We start from the raw sequence: 16,155 nt of genomic DNA, 5'->3' as shown, positions 1-16,155 counted from the left end.
AAAAAAAAAAAAAGGAGAATAAAGGACATATTCTTTTACAAATGGTTCTAGTAACATACTACCAGGCTTACTGTAAGAATCTTTTTTCTCTCTTCCAATTCCTATTCTCATAGCTAGGGCTATTACTGACCCCTGCTGTAAGAAATTAAATGTGCATGTGTAAGGAAATGACGCAAGCTCATTCATTTCCTAATGAAGAAAGTTTTAGTTATTTAAAAAAAAAAAGTTTTGTTTTTAAAATTTTCTTTCTTTGTTAAAAATTAAAGGAACAATTGAATCCAATTGTAATTAAAGACCTTTTCAATTCTAAAAAATCATAACATAGCATACATATAGTCCTGCTTATTCAAAAATAATACTTATGGAGAAAAGGGAGCTGGAGTTAATATGTTTCAGAGAAAAATTTCTTGAGCAGTCAGCATTCAAAAGGGGAAAGCAGATTGTACCAATATCTCACTCTGTACAGCAAGATAAGCTCCAAATGGACACACAAATTAAACAAAAAGAGTGACATCATAAAGAAAGAAAAACAAGAAAGAAATTAATCTTTGCATTCTATGACTAGGGAAGAATTCATGTACAAATGAGAAACAGATCAGAAAAGATAAAATGGATAATTTTAATTATATAAAACTTAAAAGGTTTTTGCATAATCAAAATCAGTGCAATTAAAATTTAAGAATTAACTAGGAAAGAATATTTGCAGCAAGTTTTTCTGATAGAAAATTTATAATCACTTGGTATAATGTTGGATTTTGTAGAACTGTTTACTATCTATCAATCCTGGATTCTCTCAGGAGAATCACTCACCTTAAATACCTATGCTGCTGCCCAACACAACTAACTGCCTCTTCTTCTCCAACCCCTATTTGTTGAAAAGACTGTTGAAAAGATTTTAGTTTGCAAACATTTGGTGATATCCACTTTTCAGGAAGAATATTATATATTTACTGAAAAGTAGTTGTACAACTATTTATAAGCTAGAAGTTTTTGGTGCTAAATCTGTTATTGATGCTAAATATGGGCAAATTATTTATGCTCTTTCCAAGAGCTGAAAAAAAAGATTTGCTTAGAGCTTTGTTTTGATCATGTAAACTTTGAACCAAAAATGGAAGCAAAAGCAAGAGATCTAACAACACCTGGCTATTGTAAATCTAGCTATTACAGAAGACACTGAGCATAACCCAGAAAGAAAACTAAGGGTAAAGAAAGAAACAGTCATTTATGGAAGAAAACAAGTAGAGAATCTGAGGAATGATGCACATGTTATCAAAGACAATAAACACAGTGAAATCAAAACTTTAAGAAAGAAGTCAAGGGATTCATGTCTGCAATGTGCCACTGGAAGAGAGTACACTAGGTCTTTCTTTTTTCTTTATAAATTGACCAGGTGACCTTGTTAGCTCTCAGAGTTTATTTATCAACTTTATGAGCTCAAGACCATTACTAACTATTGTCTTCTGGTCATTTGAATTTGATGTTCCATAAGCATTTCAACTCAATATGTCTAAAACAACTCCTTATTCCCTCCTTGCCTCCCCAAAATTCACCTCGCTTTCAAACTTCTCTATTAAAAGTACCAACATTCTGCCAATCACCCACATTCTCAATCACATCTTTGAAAACTAACTTATTTTCCAGACATTTTCATTCAGTTGCCAAATCTTGTCATTTAAATCTCCACAACATCTCTGACACATATCTCCTCTTCAATAAATCCCAGTATACAACTATTACTTCTAGGATTAAATAGAAACTCCTTTTTTTCCCCTTTTAAAGTACTGGGGAAAATATTTTTACAGCCAAAGGTTCTGATAAAGGCCTCATTTCCAAAATATATAGAGAATTTGCTCTAATTTATACGAAATCAAGCCATTCTCCAGTTGATAAATGGTCAAAGGATATGAACAGACAATTCTCAGACAAAGAAATTGCAACTATTTCTAGCCATATGAAAAGATGCTCCAAGTTATTATTAATCAGAGAAATGCAAATTAAGACAACTCTGAGATACTACTACACACATGTCAGACTGGCTAGAATGACAGGGAAAGATAATGCAGAATGTTGGAGGGGATGTGGGAAAACTGGGACACTAATACATTATTGGTGAAATTGTGAATATATCCAACCATTCTGGAGAGCAATTTGGAACTATGCTCAAAAAGTTATCAAACTGTGCATACCCTTTGATCCAGCAGTGTTACTCCTGGGCTTATATCCCAAAGAGATCATAAAGAAGGGAAAGGGACCTGTATGTGCACGAATGTTTGTGGCAGCCCTCTTTGTAGTGGCCAGAAACTGGAAATTGAGTAGATGCCCATCAATTGGAGAATAGCTGAATAAATTGTGGTATATGCATATTATGGAATATTATTGTTTGGTAAGAAATGACCAACAGGATGATTTCAGAAAGGCCTGGAGAGACTTACACGAACTGATGCTGAGTGAAACAAGCAGGACCAGGAGATCATTATATACTTCAACAACAATACTATATGATGATCAATTCTGATGGACCTGGCTATCTTCAGCAATGAGATGAACCAAATCAGTTCCAATGGAGCAGTAATGAACTGAACCAGCTACACCCAGTGAAAGAACTCTGGGAGATGACTAAGAACCATTGAATTCCCAATCCCTATATTTTTGCCTGCCAGCATTTTGGATTTCCTACACAGGCTAATTGTACAATATTTCAGAGTCTGATTCTTTTTGTACAGCAAAATAACGGTTTGGTCATGTATACTTATTTTGTATTTAATTTATACTTTAATAGATTTAACATCTACTGGTCATCCTGCAATCTAGGGGAGGAGGTGAGAGGAAGGAGGGGAAAAATTGGAACAAAAGATTTGGCAATTGTCAATGCTGTAAAATTATCCATGCATATAACTTGTAAATAAAAGGCTATTAAAACAACAACAACAACAACAACAACAACAAAAACAAAAACACAAATATTTTATTTTCAGATACTTTTCCTTGCATTTTTCCCCTTGATGTTGTTTGCAACATTTTTTCAGTAATTATTATTATTATTTTGAGGCTATCTAAATATATATCTGTAGTCCAGACATCAATTATTTGCACTTGATTTCTCATCATCTACAATTTGTTGTCCCAATAGTATATCAAATTTAAATTTGACTAGACCTGAATTCTTTATCTTACTCTACAATCCAGTCATTCCTCCCAAGTTTCTTGTTTCTGCTGATGTGCTTCATAGCATCCCAAATGATCTAGATATTAGACTTGGAAGTCTCATCATTGTGCATATTTCCCTACGCCCACCTATTATACAAATAATTATGTCCTTTAGTTTCTACTTCTCCAATGCCTCAAATACTTCTCATCATTATTATTGTTGTCACTATAAGTGAGCAATCCTCTCTCCCCAATTCCTCTTATCATTCATGATATTTCCTAGCACAAAGTTGTTACTCAAGAGATATGGCTATGTATTTTCAATTAACAAGTGATTTTGTATGTATCTGCCTAATATGAATATAACCAAAAGAATTATTCATCATGTCATAAAGAAAAAATAAACATTAAGAATATTGACCAAAAAAAAAATAAAGTTCTTTTATCTGATTATCTTTTATCTGATATACCTTTCCAAACTAAAGCCTTTTTCATATTTCAGGGGATACGCTTTGTCCCCTAATATATCCAAATCCCTAAAGTAATAAGTCTGATAATATATAGAGTTCTATTATATGCATTTCTTTTTTACCTGTAGCAACTTGCTCCATAAATGCAAGGTATTCTCCTGGGATGACTTTCCTCTGAATCTTGTGGAACAGCTATGCTTTTAATTGAACTTGAAGTCTCAGGGTCAGGGCTCAGTTCAGGATCAAATCTTTGGTCCTTATTCTGGAACAAGTTATTATGGTGACTCTTGAGATTTCCAGAATCTTCTATGGACTCATATTTGTCAAATTCATCCATCTTATTTCTTTTATTTCTAGGAGATGTTCTATGTTCATGGTCCTCATCATGGAGATTTTTATTGATTTGCTCTCCTGGGATTTCAGATTTTTTGGTCTTGGCCTTAGTCATCTTTGCTTTATTTACAACAGATGATTCATTCGCTTCCTATAAAGACAAACCAAAAATAAGCAATATATTTTCACTATCAGAAACTTCAAGTTAGAGGATCTACTTTGTTCAGGCTCTCCATTGCATCCCTTACAGCTGCATTTCCCAATCTTTACAAAGATGCCTAGAATACCAGACAGTTAAGTGATTGCTTTACCTGAGCTGAAAAGATCAGACTTCAAAAGTTGAAATTTCAAATTTTTTTTTTGTGAATACCAAAACTGTCCATTTTAAAAAGCATACTTTTTTCATTGCAACTATTGCAAACTTTGTTTCAAGAAGTTTTGGATCGATGGAAATGCTGGATAATTTCTTAACAGGAGTTTTTCTTGTCTACTTTGTCATACTAAATTCTGGGCCAGATTCACTGTCCAGCTATAATGTCTGACCAGTGCCTATAGCTAATGATAAACACGACCTTTCTTCAACTATCTACCATAATTTAGACAACAAGCATTTCTCATCTACTTGGTTGCTCCTAGGTGACTAGTTAGCTTGTTATCTTTTGAGTGATTAAGGATGTAATTTAGTATGCTCTGTTATACGTTGAAACTCAGTGCAATGATCACAATAACAAATTACAAATAGAAGCATCTGAAAGCTCTCAGAATCTAGAATTCCTCTTCCATTTGAACCACCTCACTAGTTCAAACACCTGAAAGTCCCCCTACTTTACATCTCACTAAATATTAAAAATCAATAAATAAAAACTTTTGTGTTCTTTAAAGGAATCTTTTATGATTTTTGACAAATGACTAGGAGATACCTTATTGGAAGAAAGTCTTTAGGTAGAATTTTGCTCTTTTTCTTTTCTGTAGTCCAGAAACCAAAAGCAATATAGGATTTTGTACTATCTAGATATTTTAGTAAATATATTACTGTAACAAAGAAACTCTAAGCATTTTTGTTTCACATTGACATGCTATAATATACTCTTCCTATATAGAACACCTATGGGGAAAAAAGAAAAGAAAAAATGTTAAATATTACCTTTGATGAACTGGTCGAGTATTCCTGATCAGATACTCTGCATTCTTTCTTTAGGTCTTGTTCTGCTTCACTATTTTCTGAATTTCCTGAAGAAGACAAGCTTTTTTTTCTTTTTGATGATGTTGGAAGCATGTTCATTCTCCCTTTGTTATTCCATCATCTTAAAAAATAAATTGTATACTATACACTTCACTAGGTAACTAACAAACTAATTTTTCATTTATATTAATGTCAAGTTGTCTTATAACTATTTGCAAATCTGTTTTGAATTTTTCTAGTTGAGAGTCATAAGCAAATAGGATCATTGATCTAGAATGGAAAGTGAGCTCAACAATTAGTCCAAGATCTTCCTTTCACAAATGTAGAAATGGAAGCCTAGAAAAGTGAATTCAAACTCAGGACCTATGCTAAATTATTGTTCCCTTATGGGAAAGTTTTTAATACAACCATATTAATACACTCTGTATATGTGTGGGCATTAAGGAGATAAATGTCACTTTATGTAGATTATGATCTCAACCTCCAAATGATAATTCAAAATTTTATCAATAAAGAAACTATGGCTTAACATGCGTGCGTGTGTGTGTGTGTGTGTGTGTGTGTGTGTATGCCTCTCCCTCACTTCAATCCAATTTATTTGCATATCATGGCATCATCTCACTGATGTTTTCTCCTTGAACAAAGGGCAAACAACAATTCAACACAGTCACAATTCAGAATATTCTAGTGCATTCTGTTCATATTAAATATAAATTTTACTTTGTTAAGAGTAGAAAATGTCATTTTTAACTTATATGCTCTTCAGTACAAAGCCCAAAGTTTGTACCATAGTCAGCATGTAATCACTAGCTGCTGATTGACTAACTTAATCTTGAGAGCACTTTAATATAACTTAGGAATACAGTTGTCTAGAGTATCACATAGCTTCTTTTATGGAATTTAAAAGCACAGAAGTAACAGGAGTTGACTTTTATATAACTGATTATATCAAGTATAATACACATATTATTTCATTTGATATTCAAAGTAATCTTATGAGATTAGTAATGATGAGGTTAGTTAGTAGTGACTTGCCAGCTAGCATTGTGGTATAGAAGATATGAGCCTCTGACACATAGTATAGTAAAAAAAAATTTAATGGATCTTGATGTCAGGGGGCTTGGATTCAAATTCTGCTTCTAATGCTTAGGACTTAGTACCTGTGTAACCTCAGGTCAAACACTTAATTTCTTTGGGCCTCAGTGTCCTCATTTGCAAAAATGAAGAGGTAGGAGATTAGGTGACCTTTAAGATCTCCTACAACTCCACATTGGTGATCCATAGGTACTAACCCTGTGACTACGGGCAAGTCTCTTAATCTCTCAAGGAACCTGGCAACTTTTTAAAAGTAAGTTACAGATGAACAGTTCTTCTGCATTGGTGGAGGGCAATTCTGCCCCAGCAGTTCCCTGTATGGATGATATAATTAGTACTTCCTTTCTCAATTTAAAAAAAAAAAATGTATATATATATATATGTGTGTGTGTGTGTGTGTGTGTGTGTATGGTGTTCTCTTCTTTTATATACTATAATGGTTCTCTCTAGGAGCAGGTTTCTTAGGAAGGTTTCTGGAGGTAGCTTTAGTAATAATCATTCCACATGCAGCCAGGTGTTAAAAGTTCAGATCTTTTATTGCTTTCTCCAAAATAGCCTGGCTAGTTTTCTTAGAGACCTATTTCTCTGCTTGGTTCCAAGAGCTCTTGCTGCTAATCTTTTGCCTTTATCAACTTCGGCTTCTCTTCTTCCAAATATCTCCATCCAGCACTAAGGTGAAAGTTGGAATGAATCTGTCTTGCCTCCGAGAGAGGGTTTCTGGTTCTCAATCTCCCAGAGTGCTCTGTGTCTGTCCCAGAGTGCCCTCCTCTCTGTCAATCTTCCGAACTAGCTAACCTGAAGTTCTAAGAGTTTCTTTATATATGATCTCCCAAAGGTTGACTCCTATTCTGAGGAAGGCATTAAGGAAGGTGTGAATTCACAAAGTTAACTTTGTGAATCTCCCATACTTGTGAACTCCAATGAATACTTAAATACTTCTTGCTTATATGAGCTCTCTAAAGATGTGAACACAAGCATTGTTTCTATCAGTTCTACTTAGTACCTTGTTTCAAGTTCTGGCCCATAACATCTCCTTGTAAGATCAGATCAATGATACTGAACCATGCTAAATTAGATTATTTATTGTCTCTATCAACTCTAATGACTTAACAGCTTGTAAGGATTCTAACATATATATATTTCTAAAATGAGGAAATTGAATCTGATTTTTCTAACTAATTTGTCTGTGATCACACAGCTACTAAGTGATAAAGCTGGTGCTGTACTTAGTCCCTGTGAATATTATTTATATTCTTTGATGATTCAAGAAATTCTGCAGAATTCTATGGAGCCTCAAATCACCCATATGAACATTATTATTATTGTACAATATACCCAATATACTGTACCAAGTGTTACTACAGTTCAAATCTGTACAGAATTAAAAGCAACCTGAAATTTAGACTGTAGAGAAAATTCTTCTTAATTAGAAATTGCTATGTCTATTCCTCACACAAGGAATTTCATCTCCTATTTCTGTGAATTTGCCATCCCCAATGCCTTAAGCCTGGAATTCTTTATTCTTAATTGTATCTCATATAATCCCTTTCTTCCTTAATGATATATTCCTTAATATCATCTACTTGAAGCCTTTCTTGATACCTACCATCATTAATGTCTTCCTTCCTATGCTACCTTGTTAACTAGCTCATATTTGTTTACTTATATCCTCTTCATATTTATTATGTATATAAATATGCCTCCCTCCCTCCCAGGCTCCTCCCCTTATCTATCTATCTCTACCTAAATGTAACTGTCTCTCCCACTAAAATCCTCTTGAGGACAGGATAATTTCATGTTTTGTATCTGTATCTCCCTGCTACATAGCAAGTGCTTAATAACTAATTTTGAAGTCTATACCAGAAAATATCTTCCCGCCTTAAAAAAATAAGATATTTAATACAAGAAGGTATTTACTGTCAGAAGAATCACATTCTAATAGCATAAACTTTTAAGAAAAGGACAAACCTGAGCACGTCATTTTTTCATTTATTTTGAAAATCTTTTTCATTTAAATATATATATTATGTTCTACATTAATATATGTTGAAAATATGATCAAAATGATCTCATCTTCCAAAGAATAACACGCAAAAAGGTGCTTTAAATTTAATCTGACATCCTGTCAAGTTGAAAATAATAACTGATGGTAATTTTGGGGAAATATATTATAACCAATTATGAACAATGTCATGTGAGCAACATAAAACAGAAGTAATTTGTTGAATAAATTGCACCAAAAAATGAATTGCTGGGCAGAGGATGGTCCATTTTAGTATAATTGTTTGCCAGGTTATCTTAAACAATTACAAAGTTTCTATTTAAGATCTAGTCTGATTCTTGAGTTCTCAAAGGTCATTCCAACCAAATACAAACTCACTGTGGGAGATCCTAATAAGCTGAAAGGGCTTCAAGTAGAATCATGATTTCAATGAACATTTTAAATTATCTACCAGGTTCCATGCTATGTGTTAAACACCAACGACAATTATAATCCCTGCTCAAAGAAGCTCACTTTCTAATGAGGTACATGTGTACATGTTATTAAGTGTACATTAAGAGATTAAGAGAGAGCCTATGATTTCATTATTATGGAGGACTTGGTAAGGAACTTCTACCTGTGCAGATCAGCATCTTCTTTGTGACATCAAAAGTTAGAGCTGCCTAACCACTGACAGTTTAAGTGATGTATCCAGGCTTACATGGACAGTAGGCACCAGTCACAACTTGAATTCAGGTCTAGCTAGTTCCAAAGCTACCTCTTTATGTGGTATCAAATTTAAACAGCAATGGGGGCCAATAAACTACACATCAGAATCTTTGCAGCCACATACTGACTTAGAAAATCACAAATTATTATTATTTATGTTCTACTATATTTTTATTTATTTTGTTAAATATTTCCCAATTACATTTTAATATGGCTCCAGTTCAAACGGTAGTTCTGAGACTGCAATGGCCCACAGATCATGCTTTGCAGTGTCCCATACATCTCAAGTATATATAAGTAGAAAAAAATTTTTAAAAATATAAAGTTATTAACTACACAGTGGCTTATGAAAGAAGGCACTAGGCAAAGAGTTAGTTAGGCTATCAGGAAAGAGTAACTCAGAGGGACTCAACCACAGGAGTTTGCAATTCAAATTCAAAAAATTGGATTTTCTATCTCCAGGCTATCAGTTCAGTATAGAGAAGAGGAGATAAGGCTGAAAAAACTTCCCAGAGGAGGAGGCTTTTGAACTAAATCTTGAAAGAATCCAGGGATGTCAAGAGACAAAGGGACATTTCAGAAACTGGGACAACAAAGGTATTAGAGAGGTGGTACATCGTGTGGATCAGCATACCGGTCACTATTGCTAGATCATAAAGTATATGAAGAAAAGAAAAATGAGAGGAAAATGGGAAATGTGGAAAAGGGTCAGGTGTTGAAGAGCTCTCAGTGCCAAATACAGGTTTCTCCCAAATGTAATGCTGTTTTAAATGTGCACTATAAAATCCTACCTGATTTTAAACTCTGTTGTTCACAATCCAAAGTAAAGTTCGTAAAAAAGTATGATTTTTTTCCTATTTAGTCAAGTGAAAAATAACAGTTGACTATAAAAAGAATATTGCTCTTTTTTGGTGTTAAAAAAAAAAATTAGACTAGAAGTCTAGAGATCTAAGTTCTGGCCCTAGGGGCCTATAATTGCATAAAGTGATCTTGAACAAGCCTTTTAACTTCTCTGGGACAGTTTTTTCAACTATAAAATAACACTTTGGACTAGAGTACTCTCAAGGACCTTGAGAACTCAAAAATTCTACAATTCTGCTAACACAGTAATAAAGCAACAAGACTTCTGAACTGTTTATACTGTTTATAGATTTTCATATCTTTCTAGACTGAAATTTGCAAGGTCAACTCTATGAAGACTGTTTACTATTTTGGCATAATATATCTCCAACTGAAGTAACTGCCAACAGATGAACAGGGTAACTAGTAGTATGGATCAACTTGTTAGGCTTTAAATTTCTATTAACATGACAAATTTAATATCATAGATATAATAGAAAGAAATCTTGTTTCAAAAATAATTAAACACAAATGATAAAATATGAAACAACAATTTGTATTTTAACCTAATCTTTGTGTGAACTTCTAAAATTCTTTTAATATTTAAGATTGAAAATCATAACTTATAACTCATATTAATTAAGACAGTTAAATTCTTTCAAAAGAATTTAAGTAATGTGCTTAATATTTAACTTAAAAGGTCTATTAATAGCAGAAAGATCAATTTACCTTCCCGGGCAAATGGTACCTCAAAGTTTGGAACATTTAGATCTCCCTGAACCATCCAAGCTGGGAGGATTCGTTTCCTCTGGCCAGAATTTGGTTGCTCACTGCTGTTTCTATATTTTTCAGGAAAAAGCTGAAAAGGCATTTATTTAATAAAATTAGAAGTTATGTGTTAGACCAAAGGATGCATGATTTCATCAAGTAGAACTCTACTTTGACAACAGAATTTGATGCAGGTCTTACTAACTCTGACCCCAACACTCTATCTTGTATACTACATTCATAGTGCCTCTCCTAATAATACTATTTGTAAATAATTTACCAATACAGCAATTCTTGTAAATTAAGGATTAGTAATTTCATATAGAAACATATATAATCCATTATTAACCATTCAAAAGTTGCTAAATGTTTTGAATGAACTCACCATCTTTGTGTACTTTTAAACTGTTTGACATTTCTTTAAAAGATTAGCTTGAAAGATGGGTCAAATACAGAAATCCATGTTGCCTTTTTTATCATATCTAGTTCTACTTCTCTCCTGTCCAGTAAAAGAACTTCTAAAAGTTGGATCAAATCTTAAAAAGTTCTCACCCAATTATTCTGGGGTACAGTGATTGGCATGACTACTTTCATTGTTTCCTTCAGCTCTGAGAATTGGTTCAAATTAATATGTTTGGTACAATGTGATGGTGGTTCCGATGGAAAACTATCATCTTCATCAAGCATCTGACTATTTCTATAAAGTAAAAAATTCGTTTGTTAGTAAATTACAAGCTAAGAAACGTATGTTATTATGAAAAAAAAATTAACTATCACACTATAAAAAAGGTTTTCTAGGATCAATTGGTAGGCATTATGGATCATTCTCTCAAAATTAATCCTTCAAAAGTCAAGTTTATTGTATGGTATAAAGCACCTATTTGATAATATTTAGAAAACTCTGCAAACTTTAATGCACTACTTAAATTCTATAGCTGCTATGCACTGGAGATACACAGACAAGAACAGTCTCTGTCTTAAAGAGCTTACAGTCTACTGGGGGAAAACAGGACAAAAAGTGCATATAGAATCAAATCAAATACAAAATAATTTAAAGGGTATGTTATAGAACTTGAGGGAATGAGTAATTGTAAAGGATAAGCTTCCTGTAAAAAATGACACAAGAGCTAAGCTTTGCAGAAAATTAAAAATTCTAAGAGGAAAAATATAGAAGTACAATAAGTACAATCTGTACTATGGCACAGAGACAGGGGATAGAGTGCTGTATAGGGAACAAGCAGGCCAGTCTTAACACAGACTATATAAAAGAGTTATGTGCAATAAGCCCAGAAAAATAGGCAGGGACTAGATTATGAAGTTCTTTAAATAGCCTAAGAATTATGTACTTCTAAAGACAATTCAGTGGAAATTCTTGAACAAGGAAGAAATATAGTCAGATTTGTGTTTTGGGGAATATCAATTTAACAGCTCTGCAAAGATGACATAGGAAAGAAGAGGGGGTGAGAGAGAAAGAGGGGGGGTGGGAGTGAAAAGGAAGAGGAGGAAAAAAAATAAAGAATGAAAGAAGGAAGAGGGAGACAAAGAGGAAGAAAAGAGGAGGGGGCAGAGAGACAGAAAAGGGGAAAAAGACGAGGGAGAGAAAATTTGGATCCTGATAGAGCTTTTTATCATACAATAACAAATAAGATTCTAGTAATACAAAATTCTAAAAATCATCATGTTTTCACATGTCCTTCCCCCAAAAAAATTTTAATGGAATTTTAACAATCTGAACATTTGATTTCTATTAACTATTTCACAGAATAATTTGAAGTTAAAGAGAGTAACATGAAGAGAGCACCGATTTAAAATTAATCAAAAGTAAGCATAAGATATTCTTGAAATTATAACATAAATTGATAGTAAGCAGGATTTGATTTTTTAAAATATAGTTTCATTCAATTTTCAGGAACATTTCTGAAGTTAATCAAGATATAAATATGAGAATCCAGGTCTGAGAAATAACAAAACAAAAACAATGCAGTAAGTTATATTTTGAAGGGAAGTTAATTTAGAATTAAGAAGTCAGTAAAATTAAATCAAAGCAGGAAATATAACAAAGATAAATAAAAGAAATAACATGTATAGAAAAGACAAATAAGAGAAAGTGTGTAAAGTTAGGAAGAGGATTGGTCTTATTATTTTAAAGAGACAGAAAATTTGGTAGCCCATTTTTATCAACAAATCAAAAGAATTAATTCACTATTCCCACTAATTTTCTGAATCATATATGCAATAACATGGGGCTCTATACAGGGACATGGAAAACTCATATTTGTTTAAGAAGAATAAGAGAACAACTTTTCCCCCCCAAATCACTTCAAGCAAAGACTAAAAAATTCATTTCAAATAGAACATCTGAAATTTTTTTATGATATGGAATTATGTATATTACTTTTAAAAAGTTACATAGTTTAAATTATTCTTTTAAAAGATACTTATTTTATTATTATCTTACATTTAAGAGATTCAGAGAAAAGATGTGCAGAGAAAATAAGTCCTCTAAATAAGGAAAATAAAATGAGACTAAGTTTCTTTTATTTAAGCTTACAGAGAAATATTCAAAAATTACAGATTTAATATAGTATTTGTAAAGTTTACCACTCCTTTCTACATTCTTTCTACCATAGCAACAAAGTACTATATATTACTGAAGTTTGAAAAAAAACACAATAGTACTTTGAGTTTCATTTTCAGTAATTTTCATAGACTTCAAGTCCTAATACTAATTGTCTCAGATCCTGGACTTGTGTTGATGTGTACAGATATACCAAAGACTACCAAGTATACCATAATTTTTAAATTGACAAAGATTTTGAATAACTTTAAACAAAGAATACACATAAATTGATTCTGAGAGACCCGATATTTCCTTGACTTTTCCTAAAGCACTTATTAAAACATAATTTTTGGAGTTCAATTTATAGGGCAAAGAAGTGGTTATTAATATTTCATATCAGCAGCCAGTCCATTTCTTTAGAAATAGTAACCAATTCCAGTGTTGGTTATAAAAATATACACACTTTTAAAAACTGCAGAAAAACTCATATTTTTAAAAAATAAGATATACTGTCCCGGAGAAGAGTTCCCATTTTAAAAATGAATACACAAACTGAGTAATAGTTATTTCATTTAACTGAAATATTAAAATCATTCTCAATTCCTCAGAAATAGAAATAAGAAAAATTGGTAGAAGTTGCAGAAAGGTTTGAGGGGGGAAAAAACCTCCTAATAATTAAAATCATGGCAGTCTACTAGGGACATAGAGGTTTCCTCACCAGCAACCTTACAAGTGGAAGTTGGATGATTACTAATTGAGGATGTGATTTTTAGTCAGGAATAAGATGAACAAGATCAGTGATCCTTTACAACTCAAATTATGTGATTCTTTTCTGTTGCAGGATTTTTTTTCATTTACTCACAAAGCCTCAGAGTATTAGGGATATGTGTTTTAAACTATAATGAATATCTGATATTCATTAATTTCTTACTTTTTCAGCTTTCCTATTGTATTCTTTTTAGGGGAAGGGATCAAAGACAAAGCATACTGCTCTTATATGAAGACAGGGAATAAATGTAAAATTTAAAAGGGAACAGTTGTAAAATTTAAAAGACAAAATCCAAAGGAAGGAAATATTTGTTCTACTGAAGTCAATTTAACTTTCAGCTCTAGGCTTCACATTTGGCTTTCTTTACTTGAAAATAAATCTATTCTTATGGAAGATGGTAAGCACAAATTGCAGATAAGCTTGATCACTTTTTAGGTATAACAACTGCTTATAGAGTCAAAGGTTTTCTAGGAAAATATCTCTTTAAAAATCACTCAAATACTTGATTTCTTATAGAGTTCATCTCAAAATAGTTTCAGGTTACCTATTTATGGGCTTAATTAACACCTGTAAGAAACTATATGGTAAATAGCACTCTTTAGCTCTTTAAATTAGAAGATCTTACCGTAAAGTACTTTCAGTTTCAGAATGTGTAGAGAAAACATGAAAAATGTATTTGTCAACCAATAAAGAAAAACTATCTCCAGGGTTCAACCAATGCCATTTATTTGTCTCCAATGGCAATAACTGGCTCTTTTCAGAGGACCGATAAAAACAAGGATTTACATGGATCTGCCAAACAGAAAAATAACAAAAAATATGCTATAATTTCCTTAAGCCCAATTATCACTTTTTAAAAGCATACCAAAATAAAACCACATAGAAAAAAGATATAACATTCACAAAGTATATATTTAGGCATAAAGTTGGTCCTAGATATTGTTAAATAGAACATACTGACCGCATCATTATATCTAACTATGTATAGTGTCATATCTTATATTGTTGCTGTTATTCAGTTTTTTCAGTCACATCTGACTCTGTGACCCCATTTGAGGTTTTCTTGGCAAAGATACTAGAATGGTTTGCCATTATATACTTGCTGAGGTGGGGGAGTGGTAAGGAGAGAGAAAGGGAGAGAAAGTTCTGCTGTTACCCCATAGAAGTGACAATGCAAAGGAAGAGCAAGTACATTAGGAAGCTCAGGTTGGTAAACAAATATATTCATATTCACTTGTCCCTTTTCACCCAAAAAAAGACTACAGAATTAAATAGTTACCAAGAAAATATAGTAAGTAAATTTATAACCCTATAAATATTTTAACACGAAAACTAATTCCTGAAAAATTCTCAATCTAAAAATCTTATATTTAAGAAATAACTTCTCTACTACACCCTCTGTCTCAAAATTTTCAAGTAAGATTAAAGAATAAAAATTGAGAGATTAAAATTGAACAAAAGTCTAATATTAGAGAGCTTTTCAGCTCAATTTGAATTGGGTCCTTATGAAATAAATTTTTTGCAATAATATTTTAAAATGCAAGTAAAAATATATTATAAAGCCAAATAAGTGACTTGACTTGGGGTTCTGTACTACTATATAATTCTATATCACCACTTTGCATTGCCTATGCCACTGCTTTCCTTTCTTAGTATACATGACAGTTGATGTAATAGTTTATAGACCTATTAAGTGCTAAAAGACTTGAAACTGGTTATTATTTTTTCATTTTTTTAAATTTTGAGCTCAACAAATAGCAAATATTTTCATAAACAATGTAGAACAAAAAAGATCCCTGTACATATAGGCAGGAATCTCTATTGTATTCAAATTGCCTAGTTTTTAAAGAATATAATAAATTCAATATATTAAGTATACAATAAATTCAAAACATTACACTGAATTCAATACTTTAAATTCAGTTATTTTCAAAGTTGACTCACCTACCTATTATTTCCTACTAATGATCTTCAAATATCTGCAGTCATTTTTGTAATATTCCAATAGTATTAATTTTATAGTTTTCTAATTTTTTTCATTTTGCTAACCCTAGACTTGCTGTCCCCCTGCATTCCTCTTCCATCAAAATGAAAGAAAACAAAACCTCTGTATCAAATATGCATATTAAAACTAAAAATAGTCATTATTGATAGTATCTGAAAATGTCTCATTCTGTACATTGAGCTTAGCACCTCTCATTTACTCATGAAATGAATATTATGTTCACCATCAGTCCCATGGAATTATAATTGATCTTTGTATTGATCAGTCCTTAGTAG

The 16,155-nt window shown here is 32.2% G+C and overlaps 1 protein-coding gene across 1 annotated transcript in view; it reads right to left on the bottom strand.

Moving 5' to 3' along the window:
- The window catches only part of APLF (aprataxin and PNKP like factor), a 65,562-nt gene that overhangs the window by 36,086 nt on the left and 13,321 nt on the right, over nucleotides 1–16,155 (bottom strand). Inside the window, 6 exon segments of the mRNA XM_051975416.1 lie at nucleotides 3,740–4,101; nucleotides 5,095–5,243; nucleotides 5,246–5,254; nucleotides 10,508–10,637; nucleotides 11,099–11,243; nucleotides 14,501–14,667. Coding sequence (XP_051831376.1) covers nucleotides 3,740–4,101; nucleotides 5,095–5,243; nucleotides 5,246–5,254; nucleotides 10,508–10,637; nucleotides 11,099–11,243; nucleotides 14,501–14,667 — 962 coding nt within the window.

This window comes from Antechinus flavipes, chromosome 2 (genome assembly GCF_016432865.1).
Source record: "Antechinus flavipes isolate AdamAnt ecotype Samford, QLD, Australia chromosome 2, AdamAnt_v2, whole genome shotgun sequence".
Lineage (NCBI taxonomy): Eukaryota > Metazoa > Chordata > Mammalia > Dasyuromorphia > Dasyuridae > Antechinus > Antechinus flavipes.
This window is presented reverse-complemented; position numbering and strand designations above follow the sequence as displayed.